Here is a 23819-nt window from a genome sequence, read left to right as displayed (position 1 = left end):
TAACAGTTATTTCCCATCACCATTAACTTCCACCAAGCTGCAGATTTTTAAAATTCCATTAAAACGAGCTGCTGCTTTACATCCCCTTAAATAACATATGATTATGTCATCTATAATACAGCCCTGTTTCCAGTTCAGACCTGTCACCCACTGAAAACATTTAGAGCATAATGAACAGAAAAATATGACAAAGGAGACCCTGAACTGTTGAGCAGTTGAAATCCTGTATCAGGCAAGAATGGGACATTTCACTTTCAAAACTCCAGCAGCTGATCTCCTCAGCTCCCAAACCTTTACAGAGTGTTGTTAAAAGGAAAGGTGATGAACACAGTGGTAATCATCACCCTGCCCCAACTTTTTTAAAACATATTGCTGCATAAAATTCAAATTGAGCAAATATTTGTCATAAAACAATAAAATGTCTCAGTTTCAACATTTGATATACTGTCTTTGTTCTATTTTCAGTAAATATGGGTTTACATGATTTGCAAACGATCACATTTTACACAGTGTCCCAACTTTTTGGAAACAGGGCTATATAATGTTGTATGAAGTCTTTGCAGTTGTATCAAAAGTAGCTCTGTAGTAGTTCTGCAAGAGTTGTATGTAGAGATACAGTTGTGCAGATTTTTTCACATTGTTTACTGAACTAAGTAATTGGATCAATAATAGCATGGACTCATCGCCTCTATGAGCTGCATCTGCACTGTTGCACATACATTAACCAAAATCACAGGTGTTCGTACAAAGTGCTGGCTAATGACACAATGGTCATTCCTACATGAATTAATGTTTAATCAATTAGCCACTAGTGTTTCAGCACAGGAACGACATCCAGCATGAGTGGGGGTGGATGGGTTAATAGGGGCCCAGCAGCACATTTTTGCCCTGGGGCAATGGTGATGATGTACAGCATGTAGTGCAGTTGAGTTTAAATGAAAAAAGGTTAAAAATACAGAAAAATGTCACGCAGTGTTCTCCATCGCTGTGTGTAACAAGCGGAAGCAGGGATTTATTAGAGCAGCATTTTACAGCAAAGAAAGACACCAAATGCCCTTTCAGCCTGCCCCCTACGGCCAATTACAAAACAAGCTCAAAGAATAGAAGGAAGCAAACTTTTACTTTCCCTCCAATGGCGTGGCTCTTCATCACTGCATTACTAATGAGTGCGGACAGAAGGCAGAGTCAGAGCAGCAGAAAATTTGCCTGAACAGAGCTTCATCTGTCATGGTCCTGATGAGAAGCAGAGGGAGCACCAGTGCACAGTTTGACCCTCCAGCCTGTGGGCATGGCACAGCCAGCTCTGCCACACTGGGGCATCTGGTCCCTGAGCTGCTCCACTGAACAAACTCACCCAAAAGTTCCTCTCAGCAGCAACCAGGGCACATGAACCATTCTCTTCAAGTATCTAGTAATATTACCAAACAACACTAACGCACAGTGCAGTGAATAAACAATGTGCAGCATGATCAGAAGCATCTAAACCTCTCCTCACTACCACACCTCTATTGGACCACTTTTGTCCTTTGTTCCTAGCCAGAGGTTATGGCAGCATGGTATCTGTAGCATTCAAGTGTTAAAGCTGACCATGCAGACACTAATACTTTAACCACTGGAGGCAGAACAAATCCAGGGCAATCAGAAAGTTCAGACACCACCACTTTTTTCACATTTTGTTATGTTTCAGTTTTATTCTAAAATTGTTCAAATTAAATTTTCCTGTCTTCCATCAGTCACTTGTAATGACAAATTAAAAACTGACTTATAGAAATAACTAAAAATAATTAAAAAGGAAAAACATGCTGTGTTTCAAACCACATACTTCAGTCAGTACACTCACATGTAGGACAGTACACTAGGTACATGGTACACTCACATGTAGTACACTGTGTACACAGTACACTCACTGGCACAGTGCGTGAATTTCAACAGTGTAGTTTTGTCCCAAATCAAACACTGCTGTAAACAACCTTGAAATAACAATCACAACATGTTACCACGATTGTTGTCTGTCTTTCGGCTGCTTTGATCACTTGACTTAAATTGAACATTTTACTTTCCTGTGTGTGTGCGCTTCCTGTGTCATGCTACATGGTGATGATCAGCAGGCGTGAGTATGGAAGTACATGAATTGAGACACAATTGACACAAGTATTCCGATGTATTAATCAGTACTTAGTTCAGGCACCTTTAGCAACTACAGCCTCAGGTCTTCTTGGGTCTGACGTCACAAGCTTTAGATTTAGGGATTTTCTGCCATTCTCTGCAGATCCTCTCAGGCTCTATCACAGCCTGATGCTGAGTCCACCAGGCCTCACCATTGGGATGGTGTTGGGCAGGTGATGAGCAGTGCCTGGTTTCCTCCAGACATAATCCTTAGAACTGAGACCAAACAGTCCAGTCTTGGTTTGAAACCAGAGAATCTTGTTTGTCACAATGTCAGAGTCCTTTAGGTAAGTTTTTGCAAACTGTCACTGAGGAGAGAATTCGTCTGGACACTCGGCCATAAAGCCCAGATGAGTGGAGAGTTGTAATGTAGTCATTCTCACATATCCAATAATTCATTTAAATCAGTGCTGCCTGGTCACGGCCAGGTATTCCCGGCTCCACCTTGGTATTACACAAAATATTAAACAGACACAGCAATAAAACTGGACCCAACCCTGACCACATTTGACTGTAGAAAATGTGGATCTGAACCTGTACGGGTCCTAGCTTGGGACCTCTACCGATCACGTTCTTGGTCTCCTCTCTTACCAAGACCCTGTACCCTGATGTTTCAATTAGTCCAGACGAGAAACTCTGGGAAGAGTCCTGGTTGTTCTAGATTTCTTCATGTTAGAATGATGGAGGCCACTGTGCTCTTGAACCTTCAATGCAGCAGAGTTTTTTTGTATCCTACCCCGGATCTGAGCCTTGACACAATCCTGTCTCTGAGCTCTGCAGGCCGTTCCTTCTTCTTCATGGTTTTTGATCTTCATTTTCAGCCATGAGACCAAAAGATGATGTGATTGTCATTGGAAGACAAAACAAGTGAGCACATGGGCGAGCTTTTATAGTCTGGAACTCCCAGCTGAACTACATAAGCTGATTACCAGGGCAGTGGGAGGGGCATCAAAATAGACTGGTGCCTTTCCAAATCCTGTCCAATCAGCTGAATTTACCACAAGTGGACTCCAGTCACGGTGTAGAAATGGGAAGAATGGGAGTCAAACTTCAAGTGTGATAGCAAAGTGTCTCAATACTTATGTCAATGTGATATTTCTGTTTTTTCTTTTTTAATACATTTTCAACATAACAGAATGTGACAAATGTAAAGGGGTCTGAAGACTTTCTGAATTTGAGTTCATCCCTGAGTGGAATGGAGGTGGGCCATTGATATAATTTTAACTAGAATATTCCACAAATATGTCCTGAATGATCCTCTCAGTCTAACAGGGAACAGTATTCAGTATCAGTATTAGAAAGTGCCCATTCTCTCTGTTGAGCTGTACATATGGGCAGTCTTTCTTTCACTGTCTCTTTTTTAGCATTTGTTATCAAGCCATTGAATTGATGTCCTTTGTCATTTTTTCACTATTTCCATCTGTCTTTTCCAGAATCCCAACCCGTTCCTTGGTCCCTCCATGGAACCTGATGCGCTGCTACGTAGTGCAGTTCCTCCTTTGCCCAGTAAAGAGCAGGGCAGGCTGGGCAGCTCTGGCAGGAGTCTTGCTCCACTCCACTTCCCCTCTGAGCTGCTTCCCTTTGATGAGGCTCTGAGGGACATCTGCACCATCCGACCCTTGATGGAGGGGGATGTAGTGGCCCAACATGGCGGCCAGCTCTTAGACATCAAAGCTGCTGAACGGAGAGGTTAATCCTACTACTACTACTACTACTACTACTACTACTACTACTACTACTGATGATGATGATGATGATAATGATGATTATAATAATAATAATAATAATAATGTGCATTAGCTGTCATAGTGTGTTGAGGTAATGACTTTGACTTTGTGCTGACAGAACTGGAGAAGCAGATGAAGATAGAGAACCTGTTTGTGACTTGGCAGCAGAGGTCAGCTCAGTCCAACATGCCCATTTCAGTAAGTCCAAACAAAAATATTTTATATATTTATGTATAGTATTGTAACAGTTGAAAGACATATCACGCTGATATATCTCACTCATGTCTCTTAACTCTCATATCTGACATCATGATTTGTTATGTGTGGTTGTAACTGTGATACAAATCTAATCTGATACAAGTAGCCTCAGTCAGAGCAGTTTTTTCACTTCAGTGTATCACAGTTCATGAGAGGGACACTGGGCTCTCAGCGACAATTTCTTCATTGTGAGAAAACTCAAAGTACTGTAACTGAACTGTTTTCAGGTTTGAAAACATAAAAAGAAAAAGGACACAGACGAACATGGCTCTAATACCAACACAGCTAAACTTAGTCGTAACTGTTGCTGTTCTTCAACCTTTTTGATTATAGTTATGAAACCAACAGTTTCCTCTGAGGCTTTTGCTATAAAAACTTTACAAGGTTTAGTGGTACAACCTCTCAGCCTGTGTTCAGACCACTACATGTACGAACGCTCCGCTTACTCTACATAACAGCACTATATGTGACAACTGTGTACTGTTATATCAGTATCAGTGCCACTGAATTAGAGCTGCTGTATATGAAAAGTGCCCTCAGGTAACCACTGATCTGATTTGGTGCTATGTAAATAAGAACTGACCGGACTTTACTGTTTTTCTTTTGCCGATGGGTTAGTTATGTCTGAAATGGTATTGGATATTGGACACATTATAAACATAATTTGAACAACAGATCAGACTTCAGTAATAAATTCCTGTCATGTGAAAGCAGCCTGATATCAAGTCTAGCTAATGGGACCTGACAGAACCTGGGGGACAGTGCCTCTCACTGCACTGTGGTTTTGAGGAACAACAATTACAGTTCAGTCCTGAGGGAAATCATTTAGTAATGCTGTGTTTCAAAGTGTGGAATACGTGGGCTAATTAAAAAGGTTTCTGTCTGCCACAGTGACATCTTGAGAGGTTACATGCTGGCATTAAATTTATGAATTTGATATTTCAACAGACACACACACAGCACTCTAACTCAAGCACATCCAAGAAGAGGTCAACCCACCCGGGTCCAAGTGGACTCACAGCCATTTCCAGTGACATTTGATTTTTTCATGCCACTGGATGAAGTAAATTAACTGATAGAATTGATCTGACTGCATCGTAGTCAGGTTTTTACCTTGTTAAATTCAGTGTCCATCTGCTGAATCTTTTATTTCGAGTCATTGTGGTCTTTGTATCACTGTCTCACTTCTCACTTCTCTCAGAGCTTTCCCTCTGCAGTATCATCATCTTATCATATAGTGACAATAACCATGAATGTGTCAACAGTGGGTAGATTTGGAGACCCTGAAGCAGTCGTCCAGACTGGTACACTACTGTGCCACCCCTCTCCTCTTTGACCCCGTCTTCCGGAAGCAGATCCAAGAGGAGCAGATTGTTCAGCCTCCCGTGAAGGTATGTTCGCTATCTGACTCAAAGGAAAGTTTCAGGAAATTCAGGTGGTGTCCTGATGAACTGGTGTCTGTAGGTGTGAGGCAGAACTCTGTTCAGAGTACACATTAACACACACACAAACGATATAAAACAGAAAGTAATTGATTGATTTGACATTAGCATTGTCTCTGTTGCAGCTCCTCTGATATCAGCTCATGGTTGGGGTTGTTGAGTAAAAATGTACCTGACAACAGTGGAAGTCATTCTAATGTGTCCGTCCGTCCATCCAGATGTTGCTGCTCATTTGGGTCCAGGTTGTGGTGGCAGCAGAGTTTTCTCCAGCCCAGACCATAGATTATTGTTAGTGTGAATTTACAGGTAAATGAAGATCTTTGCTTTCAGCTCAGCTCCAGATTCACTATGACAACGGACGCGTCGCCACACCCGTCCATCTTTCAAGGTAAATGGACTCCTTCCGATAGGGCACCTGCTTTCAAACTGGAGGAGGCTATCCACTGGTTCCCAGTAGAATGAGGAAAGTGAATGAAAGTGCTGACCCTTATTCATTCTCCTTCAAGCTTAGCTGCTCACTGTCCTGGTGTCTCCTTGAGGTCACAGCCTGATGAAGTCAGCACAGCTAAATCACCAGTGAAAAGAAAATACGCCATTCTGAGGTCACAAACAGACAAAACTGGCACAAGGCACAAATTTCAACAACCAATGAATATGCTTGAAATTACTGCTGAGCTCCTCTGCAAACACTAGATGGCTGGGAGCAGCACCCTGTTCTGCTGGATTGTGAAGTTACCCCATTTTCACAAAGCCCTTGCAGACTAGATGGGCAAACGTCTGTGCCCCCTCTTGTATTCTGACAGGCTCATTGTGGTGCTCTAATGATGGAGCTCACTCTTTGGCCTTCTAGGAACCTGCATCCATGTCTGCCAAGTCAGAGGCACTGTTACCAGCCTCCATGAGGGTGTCATGCTGCCAAGCCAAGCCATGGTGACATGCGGTTGCATTATAGCCTCAGAGCACAAGATTACTGCTCTGTACTGCTGTGGTCCTGCTTGGTGCTAGAGTTCAGCATGGCCGATCCATGATGCTGTTATTCCAGAAATAGGTCTAACCCACCAGATATGGACAGGTCCTGCACTGTTTGGTCTCACTGTTGCAGGGAGGAATAGTACAAAACAAAAACAAAGTGAGCTGCAGACGAGATGAACAGCTGCAGGTGACAGGTCTGAGGTTTGTGACTAGCACAGCCCCAACATGTCATCATTTGACTTGCTGTGTGTTGCAGTGGAAAACCAACTTTCTCATGGCTGTTAACAGCAGAATATTGTTGCACATGGACCTGTCCCATGGAGGACAAGTTGTTCAGCTAGAAGCTGCTGTCTCTCTGTCTCCCAGTGTGTGTGCTGATTCTGGAGTCCCCTGAGCTACCCAAGCTCAAAGAGGCCTCCCTTTGTGGCTTGAATGTTTCACTCCACCACGTCAGGCATTAGTGACCTCCTGGCCACAGTTTCATCAAAGCAATGAAGACCCATATGTATTCCAGGATGTTCCAAGAAGGTTGGGTACGAAGACAACAGGTGATCGTCTTGTCCTCGGATATAGTGGGGTCAAAAGGGTCTTCAGCTGTTCATAGTCTGGGCTCTCATCTTTGGTCACTTGGACCCCACATGGAACTTGCAAGGTCATGGGGACACTGATCTATTTAATGTCAGCAAACTGTTGTAGGCTAGTGGCTTTGCGTGACTGGAGTAGTTTTAGTGATGTGTATTGTTGTGTAAATTGTGACATGTGTGTGACAGAAACGGCATCGCTCCAGTGACTCCACGGCGTCAGGTCGGGACCGAAGCTACAGCACTGACTCAGCTGACATGTTACCCAGCCGACTGAAGGAAGAACCCTGGCTGCTCGAGATTTCTAGCACCTTCCTCCAGCAGTACGTCCAGTACCTGCAGAGCATGGGCTTCATCCTGGTCCAGGTCCGGCCTCAGTCTCCAGCTCGCAGGTCTGTGTCTGCAGCAAAGATTTATTTTTACATTTTGTCTCCTTGTGACCAGTGCTTCTGTTTGCAGCTGTTTGCACATGACACCATTCTGCTATCAACCATGAAGCAGAACATGTCCTGCATATCCAGTCCTGTTGACAGTAGATGAAGTAGATACACTTAAACTCGTTTCTAAGTACCACTCTGTTTTCATCCAGTACAACAGCCCCAGCTTTTGGTTTGGCTCTGGAAGGATATGAAGTGCCTGAGCATCCCTTTAGTAAACTGATGTATGTGTTACAGTGTTTTTCCTCGTGTATGTGATAACTCCAGTTCTGCCTCTCTACCAGTCCCTCAGTTCTGCTCTTTCTCCATTGTGAGCAGCATTCATCCATTAGTCATCACATGTGTTTTGACCCTGATCTGACCTCCCGGCACTGCTGCCCCATGGCTGATGTAACCAGAGGAGATGCAGGGCATATGTCGTCCTGCCTGCCTGTTACTTTCTAGGCTTAGACCCTGTGACTCTCTCTGAGTTGTGTCTCATGGGTTGGCTACGTGCTGTTGGTGGTCCATCAGCCCTTGGGCCCAGACCCTAACTGACTCCACCCCCCTTCTCTTACAGCATTGCCCGAACCCGGGCCGCCATGCTGAACTCTATGTCATCGGAAGGCAGGATGTCTTTTTCTTATGTAAAGCAGAAGAGCGAGGACAGCCCTAAGGTTAGTGTTCAGAGACCTTCTTTTCAAACACACACTGCCTGGCTGTGCTGTTGTAACAACGGCCCTAATAAATGTGATATGTCTCATTGAAACCAAGTCCAGCTGACTTTCCTCATTTGTCGTAATGTTTTTTTCTTATTTTCATTTATTCCCTGGACCACAGTCAATTTCTGGGTATATTTTGTAGTAATCGTATTATTCAATTAGGTTAAACAGTTACTATATACATGATCTGAAAACCAACCTGGACATGCCTGCAGAAGGAATATATAACTCCAAATACCAAACATAATGAGTGTAGTGCGTAACGTGTTTCTCACACTGTTTAGCGTTAAATGCTCTCATTTATATGGCAGTTAGTCAAGTTACATATACAGTAAAAGCCAAGCAGGCAGGAGAAGGGTGTTCTCTGGAAACAGTCATGTAGCAGTGTAAACTCTTATCAAACACTCAAATGTGTCAGTAGAAAAGATGAGTTGTTTTTTTTTTTTTTGACCAGCACAAAGCCAAAAGCTGAGCCGTGGGGATCAGGTGAAGACTTGACCTCATGCTTTGGAAAACACTTAGCTTTTTTGTCTGCATTTTTCACAGTAAATCAGATTTCTGCCTGAAAACAGTGTTGCTGATGGAGTATGTGAGGAGCTGGAATAATGAAAAAGGACAGCAGGGCTCAGCTCCCTGCAGGGCCAACAAGGAGTATTTTTTTTTAGTTGGTGGTAACCTTTTCAGAGCTGCTAACATCAGTGAGAGGAGAGAGAAGGTCTTTCTCCTTGTTGGTGCACAGATCTATCTGTACTTGAAGCAAACATGGAGTGAGATCAGCCAAGCAGAAAATCTAGTTTTAGCAGAATTTATAGTCACACATGCAGCCTCTCTTCTGCTCTCTCTTTAACTGCTCTCCTCATTATTTGTGTCTGTGTAAGGGCAGAGGTGTACTGTGAGCTATAAACCTTGAGGGCAGAGTAATAGCACACAAATTCCTCTGCTACACAAACAGACTGATGATAGTTTGTCAAAAAACTTTGCAGACGACAGCATCTGGCACCACTGCATATCACCTCCAGAGGGCGTTGCCAGGGGGGATTGTCCTGATGGAGCTGGCTTTTCAGGTGAGATGAGGATGATGAAGGGCACTCATCAATACACTGTGTTCGTTAACATCACAATGGTCCCTTTTCCCCTAGATACAGGCACACGTGCTACAGTTCATGTATGTGTTAATTTAATGCCAGTCATTGTCTGGAGCACACCATAAATGTTAATGACTTACACAGAACCACTGGAGTCGGTGAATGTTAGTGGTGATGATGATGTGGTGTTTAAACTGATTACAAGTTTTCCACAATGTGACAACAACTGACAGAAGAATTCAAGACAAACATGTTGTCACTGTGACTGAAATCTCTTCTGCAGTTGATTTTTTGTGCTGAAACCTTTGGAAATTAGTCTAAGACTGAGAGTCTACAGTCATAGAGAGGCTGTACTGAATGGTAGCATCAGCATGCTGCCTTTGAAGGCATTTGGTCCTAAACAAATTCAGATTCTGACCTGATGGTGCTGCTGGATGAAAAGTCAGAGCAGAGGAGTTGAGCTGAATGAAGATTTCATGGTCATGCCCATAGCGACACTGTTAGCATGGCTATCAAGGACCTGCAGAAATGATACAGACAGCTGTCAGTACAGTAGCATCTGTTATTCTGGCCTCATTATTTGAAGACAAGAGTCAAAATTAGTTACTTGCTTGCTGTTTTTTAAAGTAGCTTCTGACATATTTCTGTGTGTGTGACCTTGGTGGCTAAATGAATCTGCCTTCCATTAGAGGTTGTTTAAAAGGTTTTCAAATGTCACCCTTTCTCTCTGAAACCTGCAGCTGCTCTGATGATCAGTAGAGTAAACATCCTTTATTCACTGTGCTCTGCTCCCCAGGGATGAGGATGACTTCATTCACTGGTCTGCCACATGGTCTTAATGACCCCTTTAGTTAAATAAACATGTGTTCTCCATGTTTCTCCTCCTCCTGCCAGGGCTGTTACTTCTGTGTGAAGCAGTATGCTCTGGAGTGTTCCCGTATTCCCATGGGCCAGACAGTCAACTCCCAGGTAAATATTGGCTCTGCTGGGTGGACAAACAACACTCAGCTGTGCATCTCTCTCTGTGGGGTTCTGTGGGGGCTGAAAGGAGGACAATAAGAGAGCATGTTTCTGAAATACACCTGAACTCTTTAAGATAGGGAGAACTTTGAAAATATATCATTAAATGTCAGTCAGGGAGAAATGTGTGTTTAGTTGGATGACCAAGTGCAGATCTGCTGGAGACCATCAGTGGCTCAGATACTGCAGAGAGTTTTATTTGAGGACTGTGGAGATGAGAAAGTAAAATATATTGGTCCCTGACAGTAGTTGGTCAGGATGATTGATTTGTTGTTTAGAATAATAATTTGTTCTAAGGGGCGGGGCATCACTATAATATTTCTTCTATTTTGCTTCTCAGTGATCAGTGCTGTAGTTGTGGTCATGGCCTTGGTCTTCAGTACAGGTGAAATGAGTGATCCAGGCCTCCAGAAATCTGAGTCAGATTCATAGTAACCAGTTTACTACAGTGTATGTTACCGTGTTCTCTGACCACCTGCGTCACCTGGTTTCTCTGAGGAACCTGGGGATTGCTGTCTGGATTGTACAGAGTGACATGACATGAAGACAAAACACCACAAATCTGCAGCCAGAAGCAGCTGGTGTGGGGTAATAATAATAAAACCATCATAATAGTTTGTTTATATATTTATATCCTCCAGCACTATTTTTGTCATAATTCTACCTCTTAAAGTAGAATGTCTTAAAGTGACATAGCAGCAATTGCTTCGTAATGTATTTCAAGAATCGAACATTCACTGCTGAATTCTTTTTTTATGCCTAAGCCTGGCAACAGTCATGGGATTATGTTCTCAGGCCATCCGTCCCACGCTCATGAACATGATTCCTCAATAACACCTTGGGGGAACTTCTCCAGATTTGGTACAAACATTTATTTGGACTCAAAAAGGAACTGGTCAGATTTTGTTGGTCACTGTGACCACACAACACACATTTTTGGCCATAACTAAAGAATTCACCAACTGGACTGGTTGGCAGAGACCTGCAGCCGTCAGGTGATAATTCTAATTGAATTAGGAAAGGACACTCAGGATTAATGAGCCCTGGAAATCTGATGTTTCCTGCATGAGCAGTAAAACTGAGCCATAAAGGACTAGTCTGTGTGAAGAGGTGTGAGTGGTTCTTGTGTAGCATGTACATGTGATTTAATGTCTCTGTGCTCTGACTGGATACTGTGTCCTGTGGCCTTCAGACGGCTGCAGGGATTTAATGAAGGAGAAACTTGTTGTACAACAGAAGCTGTAAGGATCATTGAACGTAGTTAAAGCAGGGACATCAGTCTGCACTGATCTATACATCAGTCAAAGTACATTTTTGATGCTGATTTTACACATCCTCTGGCTGGGGAGTGTTTAATCATATTAGAGAAAGGTTTAAGAATGATTTAGTTATTGTTTGTTTGCTCTTAACGAGGCTAACCTCAGGGTCAAGAGAACAGGGCCGTCACAAAGCCAGGTCTGGTTAATGTGCTGCCACAGATATAGGGCAGCAGGACGATGTGTGAGTCAAAATAAATCACAGTTTTAGCTCTATGGCTCAGAGGAATAAAAAGCATCAGGCTTTGATACACACAATACTTGTTAATAGGAGACATTCACTGTTGGTTCAGGTCTTTTCATGTGGTTTATTGACAATAGGAAAAATACTGATTTAATGTAACGGCCTATTCCGACCAAAATAGAGACAAAGTTACAAAACTCTCTGCCAAAACGTTTCCCATGTCTGTGAAGACTCCCTGTGGTCAACAACAAAAACACTTTCATGAAATAACATCTTCTCTGTATAAACAGTTCACAGCGTACACATGTTGACCAGTATAATTGTGCGGACTAAACACACTATGAAGCTTTGATTTCAGCCCATTGCACACACATCTTCTCTGTCTCACAGGTCCAGGATCAGGTTCAACTGATGGACTTGTCTTCCTCTGTCTCTCCCTCTCTCATTTTTTCATTCCTCTCCTCTGGCCTGAGGCCATGTTGGCCAGGACTGCTTCACATGACTTTCAGTGTTCAGATGTATCTTACTGGGAGCATTGTAATTTCACTCCTACCATCTCTTACAGACACCTTCTGGTCCCATCCTGCCATATCACTGACAGATAGGAACAGATGGATCATTTTCATTTTCTATTATCAGACCCTTTTTTTCTTAGGTGTCTGCCCCATCATGACAGATTACATCTTTTAACCTAATGTTTTCCAACAGCCTGGAAAGCATGTGTCGCCCATGTGAAAGGCAGATTGAAATAGTTTTCAAAGCTGTCTTGTGTGGCAAAAACACATGAATCTTAAATGAGTAACCAATTTATGTTCAAATATATTTTACATGATTTTATATGCACTCCCACCTGCCTTGAAAATGAAGGAGAAATAGTTTAAATCACAGGAACAGACACGCCACCTTCAGAGGCCAAAAAAAGTTCACTATTTATTTGAAAATGCATTTCAAATACTTGTAGTATTTCATATATACATACATACAAATACATATTTGCACATGTTTTTGTTGAGTTTTTCTGGGTTGCTGCCACTTCATGGAGCAGGATGTGTTTTTTTTTAGTTTTCACAAGCTTTTAAAGTGCAGCCACCTGTGACGATGAGATTGTGATGCTTTCCAACAGTGATTCTTCATCTGGAAGTAAAATAACTTTCTGTCCAGGGTGCTGTTCACACTGTGTCACTTCTCAGACTTCACTGGATTTTCCTTCATGCTGTGCATGCATACAGATAAAAAAACAAAAAAAAAACTATTGTACTACAGACAGAGCCACAAAGCTGCCTGATCTCTGAGCAGGGGAAGTGAAATTTATGTGAAGTACAGGAACTGTAAATTGTCAATTTTTTTAACTAAATGGGTATTAAATAACTGTTAATTAAAAATATATGTATAAATAATTATAGTGCAATAATATATGTATATATTATATGTCAAAGTGCAAACTGGAGGAGCAAGGGTTCGAATCACTATGCGTTTCATCACATGCACAGCATCAATTTGAGCCAGAAGCCAGAGCGCAGAACCTTATTATTTTCACCAGCTCCCTGATTTTATTTACATCTAATAAAAAATGTCTGAAACATCCTGGGCTTTGGATCTCCATGAGAAAAGTTAGAATAAACTCTGTTATTTTGATATTTATGTTATGTTATCTTAAAATCCTTCAGCTGCATATTGATGTGGAAGAAATGTGATTCTAAATCAAGTTTCCTGCACCTTTAAATATGTACAAGTCATGTATCAGGTGGACATCCCTGACTGTTTCCATTCTCTCCCACTTGTGACTGATCCATTTTCAGATTGGAGACAGTTCACTTTGATGTGACAAAGGCAGACAGATGTTTTGAAAGATGTCATGGTGTGGTTTCCCTTCAGTGTTATTGTCATCATGTCTACAGAGTGATGTAAGAGGTTGACTGTCACAGCTCCATGCAGCAAGGTTGAAGTGGTGAGAAAGGAAGGATGGATGCTGTGTGTTGAGGATGTCCACAGACAGTCTGAAGAAAGGCTTGAGCGTGACTGAATTACACCAGAACAATGTGTTCATTTTGAATGATGGATTTGTTTTTCTGAAACACAGATATATACAGTATGTGAGAGTCTTTTTTAGTTCAGTCACTGTTTATCTGTTGTCCTCATGTTCAAGTGAGAACTGGTGTTAAAGTGGCTTCTGATTGGATGCAGTAATCCACTGTTACTTTGCCTCTCTGACCCTCATTCAGCAGTTCACCTCTGTTCCTTCATTACCAGCATTAACAACACCTGTGCTTCTCCTGCTGTGAGAGATGCTGTGAAGAAGGTCTATTATGGGCTACCAGTAAATGTTGAAACACAGTAGCACAAGAACATAATGTCAGTAAATATCTACTCTGCTATCAGTAACTAACATTCGATACAATGAGCTACTGGTCATACCACACCATCTTTCCCCACAGCAGATTTCACTGTTCCAGAGTTTACAACCATCACATCTGACCCACATCTTGACCAAAACCAGTCTCCCAGACTACATGGCATGGATTCATGCAGAATTTCAAACAATATTCATATCCAAATCTTATTTCATGATAAACAGCCACACACTTGTCAGCTGCCCTGTAGCAAATGCATTTAGAATGAAACACACACAAAGTAGCTCAGTACAGCACAAAAGGAAGCAGTCGGGCCCCTGCTTGACAGTGCACCTAACCCTAACCCTACTTAATGAATGCAGCAGATAGTATGCAAATATTAACTATTGTAAATGTGTGTATGTTATGGATTTTTGCAGTGTGGAAAAGGTTTGAGAAACCATGTTCTTGTTGACTCTTGTAGTATCTCTTCAGTCGTCCTTTTCATTCGTCTGTGTGTCTGTGTGTCTGCCTAGTCCCACCTCATGTCATCTCTCCATCAGGGCAGCCTCCTCACCAAACCTCGTTGCAAGCCGTTTCCAGATGCCACCCCAGTATCTGACTGTGCGGTATGTCCCAGCCATTCTCAAGGGAGGGGTGTCTCATTACAATCAGGCATCACCCCTCCCTGCCGCTCTGCTTGCTGCCATCAGTCCTGGTCTCTTCCTTTCCAAACCTACATGCCTGTCTTTTTGTCTCTGTGGGAATGAATGGGTTTCAGTGTTTAATAAAGTCTGCTTTCAACCCCGTGGGAGCTACAGTTGCCAAGAATCAGGTCTTGCTGGATGTAGGGTCTCCAGGACTGGTTTTACTTGTACAAGGGTCAGGTATTAAAAACGGTTCAAGGTTCAAGGCCTGAGTCTAGCTCCCCTGTGATTACCTTTTCCTCCTTGACTTTCAACAGGCTGTCCAATCTTTGTGCTTGTGTTTGGGTGTCATGGGTGTCTCAGCTTGTGATTTTCTAAGTGTCCCTGTAACCACTGTTGTCCCCTCTGCCCTCTCTCTGACAGTCTTACAGTGTCTCTCCATGCATCTTTAGTAACAGGGGTGGACTTTCCTCCAGGCCCTTGGATTTTTCTGCTCTGAATTGATTTAAATCCTAGTGTAGTGGTAGAGATGACTTTGTGTTAATGACTGATATGGAGTTCCTCAGGGTTCAGTCGTAGGGCCTCTTCTGCGAAAACTCTACATCCCTGAGTGTAAATCAGTGATTGGATGTGCTAAAAAGAGACAGATGAAAAGTCAGTGTTAAATTCTGTAGCTACCAGAAGATACTGGACATATATCCTCTGTATTTCTCTGGAAATGTGAGGACTGTATTTTTAGACTTAATATACTTAAAATGTATCATTTTACAATCTTCCCACATATCAAATATTTCACATCAGGAACAAATACATGTGGTTTTTAGGCATTTTGTATGCAATCAGGTGTGATGATACAGACTCACTGTGAAAACTAATTTTCACATTAAAGAGCAGAAATACAAAAGGTGTGGTTTATTGACAACAGTCTAAAATGTTAATTGAACTGTTACAGTTGAGGATGATTGTTGTCTGTGATCTATTCACCATCTATACATCACGATGAGGATGGGCATGGAGTGTGTCACCTAATATTTGAAATTAGCTGCTAAGGAAGTTGACAGGTGTCATAAACACCCAAACTAAGTCACGTGTAGGCCCATGTGGGTTTTGGACATTTCACATGTGAAATATAATATTTGATAATATATGTCACATTTCATAACGTGTACTAATTACCTCAGTATTTTGAAAATCCTGACTACGGCCCTTGCCACATGAAGGCCATCAACCTAGTACCACCTTGAAAATATGGTGAGAAAGGTCTCACATAGTTGAGGTTTACCCTGGTGCCAGAATCAGAGGAGCACTCTGGGTGGCAGCTGGTGACAGAAACCCAGTCATAGTCTTCATGTGTTAGAAAATACATCTTTAATTATTTCTAAAGGCTACAACCTCACAGTAAATACCACTGTCCTATCATGGCTGTTCTTGTCTGTTTCCAATCAACTTGCTTTGTGTACTCTCTTCTTCCTGGATGACCTCATGATTACAGCTTCAGCCGTCACTGTGGCTGCTGTCATTAATTTCTCTTCCACTGAGTGAGACGGCAGCCCTGCGCCTCAACCTAACAAGCTGCTCCTGTCAAAGTTACACTGGCTGTTTCATTAGCTAGAAGATGAAACGTGGGATTACAGGTTAGGAAATAATAAATGTTAGCTCAAATAGGCTTGAGCCCTCACAGAGGAAATGTAGCTAAAGAGACCTCTGTAGTCCCAGTGGCTCCTGGCTCCACAGAGAGCAGGCTGAAAGGTCACACTTAATTTGTCTGCCAGACTGCAGGAACACCACCAGGAAGAGAAAAGTTAATGTTCTTCTTTTCATACCAGAATATTCTTCCTCTTTCTTGTCTCAGTGGTGCGGGGAGTGATGACTGTCTTCTGCCCTTTTTCTGGTTTCTGGACAAGTGTTGAGGCGGGGAAAGGTTCCAGACACTGACACAGATCAGTTTTCTCTAGCTAAAGAGAGCCTGTTCTTTTTCCTGCCTGTTTGATGTGATAGAGTTTGTGCTGTGTATGTTCCAGGCAAATGGTCCAGATGAAAGTCAACGCAGTAAAACATTTGTGTTGTGCAGTAATGAATTGCACAGTGTAGGCTCTCACTGCATATTGCATTTGCAATTAATGCTTTTGTCAGCACCCTTTTGATTTAGTATTTAATTAAATAAGATACTGTTATGAAGCAGATTGATATCAAAGTTGCTGACAAAAGGCTCTCACCAGAGGGTAAAGGGAGTCACTGAGCAGCAGGGCCGTAACGTGCACAGCTCAAAGCTGGGAGCAGCTGGAACAGCAAGGTGTCCTCTTCAAATGCAAAGCAGCACACACATAAGCATCAAGAGGAACTGCTGGTTTCCTGTAGTGGAAACAGGCAGACCTGAGTCTGGAGCTAGAGTACCCTCTGTGGCTGTGAAGATACTGTCAGCTGGTCACTTTGTGCTGGTAACGTCTGTCCACCCTCTGTTGTAGCTCTCTATGCTCTTCACTGAGGAATGTGATAAGGTGCGAGACCTGATGCACGTTCACTCCTTCAGCTACGACTTCCACCTGCGAGTAGTTCACCAGTACTTGGTTGGCTGCCACATGACTCTACGCCAGGGCTACCAGCTCACTGACTTCTTAGACGACTTCATCTCCCATCACCCGGACATTCCCAAGTTTGGCCGCAACCACGTCTTCCAAGGTGACTTTGGAATCAAGTGAATATCAAATCTCTTTCACAGGAAAGAGAAAAGTATCATCGGAAAAGCATTAACTCAGTGCATAATGAGGGAACGTCAGTTATTGGTGTTAAAATCCACTGCTATACACAAAGAACTGCAACAGTCAACAAATACACATCAAGATCCATTTCACTAAGATGCTCACTCACACCAGCTTCACTAAGTTTTGGCCCATACACTGGCTCTTATCATTGCAGCAGGTCACAGAAAGTAGACTGTTCATTTCTGTCATAAAGCATGAACCTGTTACCAGACACCCCCACAAGTGTGTCAATGTGTGGTGTGTCGAGGCTGAGTGAAGAAACACCGCAGAGGTGGTGCTGCTGCATGGCACTAGTGACGACTGTGGCTCTGTTTGCACCACAACATGATTTTCATACATGCCTCAAGAACCTTAAAAACGTTTCTGCTCTCTTCGTCTGACAATAAACGGTGCATAGACCCTGCAAAAGACCATCACGCTGCATTAAAGTCTGAGCCTCAGGCCTTGCTCCATCTGTCCAGACCTCAGCCCTCAGACCATAATGTTATTCTGCTTCACACTATGTGCAGGAGCAAGACTCAGTTACAACAGCAGTGCTTTTAGTTTGGAGAATGTACACACTTTTTAACGCCTTGAGTCATTCAAAGTAATGCTCAACACATAAAGGTTAATTAAGGTCAGAAAAGTTGAGTGCCAACTTTAAATTCTTGACACTTTGTTCTTGTGTAAATCAGGGAGCTTCTCCATCTCCACGGGGATGATAACGGCTCACCAGCTCTACAACTACATCACTGACCACGCCAGCACCTACGGCATGAAGCCGCTGCGCATGTCCAAGACTGCAGTCGCCACTGACAACAAGAAAGGGACAGCAGAGTTGCACGAGTATGCTCTCGTGGCTCTGTGGAACAGGTGCAGATCCGTCTGAGTCACAGAGCGAATCTACTCTTGTACAGGAGCTGCTTTGTTTAACTTTGGTCTCTCTCCTGCTTTAGTTCAGGCTCTTACAAGGATCTGGAGGGCCTGCACCACCATGACGACTTTGACGTGTCCCTGGTGGTGTGTCATAATGCTGCTCCGTTTGAGGAGCAGTCAGATGGGGAGAGGCATCTGCTGAGGTGAGAAGATGAAAGAGTCGAACAGCACGAGTAATAACTGAGCACAGCACTACTGTAACACTCAGCACAGTGTCAGTCAGTCAGTTAGTTGCCACTGTTCCATGAAAGTTGCATAGTGTTACTTTAAATGAATGTGACAGTCAGGACCAGTTCTTCTTCATGTATGAATTGACTGTAGCTGTTAGTCATGGGCCGGTTCACAGGGACACAGGTCACCGCATCTGTCAGGTTCTGATCTCTGTTGTGCAATAGAAATGAAGGCCCTTCTAAAGTCTCACACACCTGTATGTGTAGGCTGCGGTTCTACGTGATCATGACCAGTCAGAGAGAGCTCTTCCCCCGCCTCACTGCTGACATGCGCCGTTTCAAGAAGCTACCACAGATCCACCGAGATCCTGGTGAGCTGGGTGGTCGGCTGCCCCTGGATCGTGCAGAAGCTTGCGGGCCACGTGGCACCGAGCAGGACCTCTGGGAGGAAACATCATCCGAAGCCGCAGCCACCTCCACCCCAAGTGACGGGAATGAGTTTTATCCTCTGGCGAGGGGCGGTCCAGAAGCTCAGGGGCTGTTCTACCCGTCACCTCTGTTCCCTCTGCTCAACAACGAGGTGGCGTCAGCCCGCAGACAGATTCAGGCCAGTGTGGAGCAGGCCATGGGTCACTGCCGCAGGGATAACCTGTGGAGGAGACTGTTCCATGGAGAGCACCTGGCTCTGGACAAACTGAAGCTGACCAAGCTGTCGTTCAGCGAGCTAGAGGAGCTCCTGGAGTCTGTGCAGAGCCGCTCGGTGGGAGAGATCGACCCACAGCTGGTAAGACTTCCACTTTGGCCTTTTACATTTACCCAGCACCTTTCAAAGCCAGGTAAATCGTAAGGGAACAATTTAAGGGTAAATTTGGTTTATTGCAACCTGAGCTTATTTACATTGTTTTAGCCATAAAATCTAATGGTTACAAAACATAAAACATTTACAGTGCATCCGGAAAGCATTCACAGCGCTTCTGTTATTTGCTCTTTAACAGATAAACCGACCCAAGTGCTTGCAAGTCAATCTGTTTCCTAAACTAAAAGGAGAAAGAAATATAAAGATTAGATTTTTGTGACACCCTGATTTGGTTTATAGAGGAATAGTTAGTTATTTCAACTTTTTAAGTTTGCCTTTGCGTATTTCTTCTCCTCTCCGCTGCATGTCCCACACGTCACTTCACTGAGGTGTGATGAAGGTTTATTTATGTTTTTACTGTTGTGGGTTTATTTAAGTGATGAACAGGTGATCCAGACGATGAGGATGATGATGATGATGATGATGATGATGATGATCAGGTCAGTTTCATAAAATCCATCAGATGAAGATACTGAGGGAGCTCCCACTTGAGATCCTGTGTGATGGTGGTTCCCAAGAAGCGAAAATGCTCCACGGTGGCCATGGGGGAGTCGCACAGGGAGATGGGGGTGGGTGGGTCTGTGTTTTTCCTGAAGTCCACTATCATTTCCACTGTCTTCAGAGCGTTTAGCTCTAGGTTGTTCTGCCTGCACCAGGTCACCAGACGCTCAGTCTCCCACCTGTAGGCAGACTCATCGCCATCAGAGATGAATCCAATGAGAGTGGTGTCGTCTGCAAACTTCAGGAGCTTGACTGACTGATGGCTGGAGGTGCAGGCGTTGGTGTACAGGGAGAAGAGCAGAGGAGAAAGAACGCAGCCTTGTGGGGATCCAGTGCTGATGGTCTGGGAGTCAGACACGTGCTTTCCTAGCTTCACGTGCTGCCTCCTGTCAAACAGGAAGTCAGTGATCCACCTGCAGGTGGAGTCAGGCACGCTCAGCTGGGAGAGCTTGTCCTGCAGCAGAGCCGGGATGATGGTGTTGAAGGCAGAGCTGAAGTCCACAAACAGGATCCTGGCATAGGTCCCTGAGGAGTCCAGGTGCTGGAGGATGAAGTGGAGAGCCATGTTGACAGCGTCGTCTACAGACAGGCCTTGTTTTTTGGGGGACAGGGATGATGGTGGAGGATTTGAAGCAGGCTGGCACGTGGCAGGTCTCCAGTGAGGTGTTGAAGATGTCTGTGAACACTGGAGACAGCTGATCAGCACAGTGCCTCAGGGATGATGGAGAGACAGAGTCAGGACCGGCTGCTTTGCGGGGGTTCTGCTTCTTAAAAAGCCTGTTGACATCTCTCTCCAGGATAGAGAGAGACGTTCCTTTGGTAGGGGAGGAGGGGGGTGGTTCTGATGTGGCTAGTTGTGGAGGTGCCAGGGCCCCTGCTGAAGTGGTCTGGAGGTGGTGGATGGACTCGCAGGGGTTGGTGGTGAAATTGTCTTTCAAAGCAGCAGTATAACTCATTCAGATCGTTGGCCAGGTGGAAGTCATTAATGGAGTGGGGGGGTTTAGGTTTGTAGTTTGTGATCTTTCTGAGCCCTTTCCAGACAGAAGCAGAGTCGTTGGCTGAGAACTGGAGCTGAAGTTTCTCAGAGTACAGTCGTTTAGCTTCTCTCACCGCTTTGCTAAACCTGTACTTGGACTCTTTAAACCTGTCCCTGTCCCCACTCCTGAAAGCTTCCTCCTTTTGCCTCCTGAGCTGACTGAGCTTAGCTGTGAACCAGGGTTTGTCATTGTTATAACTCACCCTGGTGCATGATGGGATACAGCAGTCCTCACAGAAGCTGATGTATGACGTCACAGCCTCTGTGAACTCATCCAGACTGTTGGAAGCAGTCCTGAACACCTCCCAGTCAGTGCAGTCCAAACATGCCCGCAGATCCTCTATGGCTTCACTGCTCCACTGCTTCGATGTCCTCACAACAGGTTTACACAGTTTTAGTTTCTGCCTGTATGTGGGAATCAGGTGGACCATGACATGGTCAGAGTGGCCCAGTGCAGCCCGGGGGACGGCGGGATAAGCACCACTGATTGTGGTGTAACAGTGGTCCAGAGTGTTCCCCTCTCTGGTCGGGCTATTAACAAACTGTCTGTATTTGGTCAGTTCATGACTGAGGTTCCCTTTGTTAAAGTCACCAAGGACAATAACTACGGAGTCCGGGTTGGTCCGCTCCACACACAGTATCTGCTGTGGCCTGTGGTGGGATGGAAACACCGACCAGGATGATTGAGGTGAACTCACGGGGGGAGTAGAAGGGCCTGCAGTTTATGATGAAAGTCTCCAGGTCAGGAGAACAGTGCTGCAGGATCACTGTCACGTCTCTGCACCAGCCACTGTTTGCATAAAAGCAGATTCCTCCACCTTTGGTTTTGCCGGACAGCTCTGTGTCGCGATCCGCTCTGAAGAGTTGGAAGCCGGCCAGCTCCAGCGCAGAGTCCGGATCGATCCACACAGCCACGTCTCCGTGAAGCACAGGACGGAAGATGAGGAAAAGTCTCTGTTCTTCTGCACCAGTAGCTGAAGTTCATCCAGTTTGTTGGGCAGTGAACGCACCTTGGAGAGAAAGATACCTGGGAGCGGTGTGCGGAGTCCGCGCCGGCGGAGACGCGCAGGCGCACCGACACGTTTTCCTCTCCTCCGGCGTTTCACTGCGAGAGCAGCGGTCAGTGACCTCTGACCAAAATGTCCAATAATTCCACAGGTGAGTGGAGAAAGGTGGAAAAAATCCTCTGGAGTTGTTTCTCTGATGTTAATGAGCTCTTCTCTGGTGAAAGAGCTCCGGAAACCAAAGCAGAAAACTGGATTTATAAAGAAAATAAGGTGAAAGAGTGCGCAGCAACACACCGAGGCAGCATCCGCGGCGCCATGGCAACAGAAAAAAAATATATCAGTACAGCAGGTTGGCTAAAGTTATCACTAATGAACAACAAAGAACAGAGAAGCTCAGAGTCCCACACACATACAGAGGTGGGTCGGCCTGTAAGACCATTAAGCCCAAGTCAAGTATTAAGCATTGTCTTTCACTTCCTAATTATTTGTCCTACTGCTAGTGTGCGAACCAAGCGCGCTTTCGTCTGCTGTCAGATGGATTTGAAATATGTCAATATATTGAGTTGATTTGCTGCAAACTTTTATTTAACATAATTCTTTTGAGATCTAGAGGTTATTAAATCATTAGTCTGTAGCTAAAGTCTAAGTAAAGTCAGGAGTAACTGGTGTTAAAGTCAAAGTGAAAATACTGAAGTGGAGACATTAGGTGTTGAGCTGTGACAGACTGCTGGCCATCACAGAGGTTATCTGCAGCGCTCCTGTTGTTCAGCCTCAGGTTGTTTGAGATCTCACACATCAGTACGAGCCTCCTCTACAGCAGTGTGAAGACCTGTGATGTAAATGTTATCTCCACCCAACAGTGCAGAGGTGAATTTAATGTGTTGATCACAGCAGCTCCTGCACCCGTCGAGTTATGACTACACTATAACAGTGATCATGGGTCAGACCTCACTCACCTTTGAACTTCACCTTCATGATCTCAACTACACACCTGTAGAGTTTGGTGAGAGTATCTTGCAGGTTGTGACGCTGTCATGGTGACAACATCTGTGCACAGACAAAAATATAAACATCTGCCAAAGTCCTCAAAACCTCCTTGCTTCCTGCTACAGAGGGTGTCTCCAGGTCCACACACACACACACACACACACACACACACACACACACACACACACACACACACACACACACACAGTGAAAACAGTATGAGCTACACATAACCTCACCAGAGAGTTAAGTCAACCCTCTTGACAGTAGCTGGGGTATTGTATTGATGTGTTATATATTTAGTGAAATTACTCTGCAGCAGTAGATGTGATGACCTCTGCAGGCAGCTCTACGTCAGGATATTTCCACAGACATTCAGCAGGGAGCTGTGCCATTCATAAAACCAGCTGTAACATTTGACAGTGAACTGGATGTGTTGGTAAAGCAGAAGGAAACACTGGTGTAGTTCAATGACCCGCAGGTTGTTATAATGACAATGCGCGATGTGTTGCTGCAGGACTGCTTTCTGACCATGAGTCCAGCCTGGTACCAGAGTCTGATCAAAGTCTTGCTGAACCGCTTCCCTCAGAGCTGCAGACACTTTGACGACAACAGCATTCAGTACCTGGTGAGGAGAACCCACACACTGATTTTTCTGTGTTTCTGAGCCTCAGATTTTTTTGGATTGTACATGATGTGAAACATGGGAACAAACAGTT

General features: G+C 44.2%; 1 protein-coding gene across 8 annotated transcripts in view; it reads left to right on the top strand.

Annotated features, from left to right (window-relative positions):
* The window catches only part of szt2 (SZT2 subunit of KICSTOR complex), a 114036-nt gene that overhangs the window by 87204 nt on the left and 3013 nt on the right, over positions 1 to 23819 (top strand). For 4 of the 8 annotated variants that reach the window (XM_071486786.1, XM_071486785.1, XM_071486784.1 and 1 more), the window contains 13 exons: positions 3600 to 3855; positions 4012 to 4091; positions 5417 to 5542; positions 7336 to 7538; positions 8143 to 8239; positions 9268 to 9348; positions 10264 to 10338; positions 14783 to 14848; positions 17332 to 17545; positions 18303 to 18480; positions 18564 to 18686; positions 18981 to 19497; positions 23618 to 23728. In XM_071486786.1, coding sequence (XP_071342887.1) covers positions 3600 to 3855; positions 4012 to 4091; positions 5417 to 5542; positions 7336 to 7538; positions 8143 to 8239; positions 9268 to 9348; positions 10264 to 10338; positions 14783 to 14848; positions 17332 to 17545; positions 18303 to 18480; positions 18564 to 18686; positions 18981 to 19497; positions 23618 to 23728 — 2127 coding nt within the window. Of the gene's footprint in view, positions 1 to 3599; positions 3856 to 4011; positions 4092 to 5416; positions 5543 to 7335; positions 7539 to 8142; positions 8240 to 9267; positions 9349 to 10263; positions 10339 to 14782; positions 14849 to 17331; positions 17546 to 18302; positions 18481 to 18563; positions 18687 to 18980; positions 19498 to 19946; positions 20100 to 23617; positions 23729 to 23819 lie in introns of those variants that run through there. The other 4 variants (XM_071486788.1, XM_071486790.1, XM_071486789.1 and 1 more) reach the window with 3 other exon arrangements.

This window comes from Trachinotus anak, unplaced genomic scaffold, assembly GCF_046630095.1.
Source record: "Trachinotus anak isolate AG129_WGS33_773 ecotype Australia unplaced genomic scaffold, CSIRO_AGI_Tana_v1 ptg000010l, whole genome shotgun sequence".
Taxonomy (NCBI): Eukaryota; Metazoa; Chordata; class Actinopteri; order Carangiformes; family Carangidae; genus Trachinotus; species Trachinotus anak.
The sequence above is the reverse complement of the archived record's forward strand: the minus strand, read 5'-3'. Positions and strand labels throughout refer to the sequence as shown.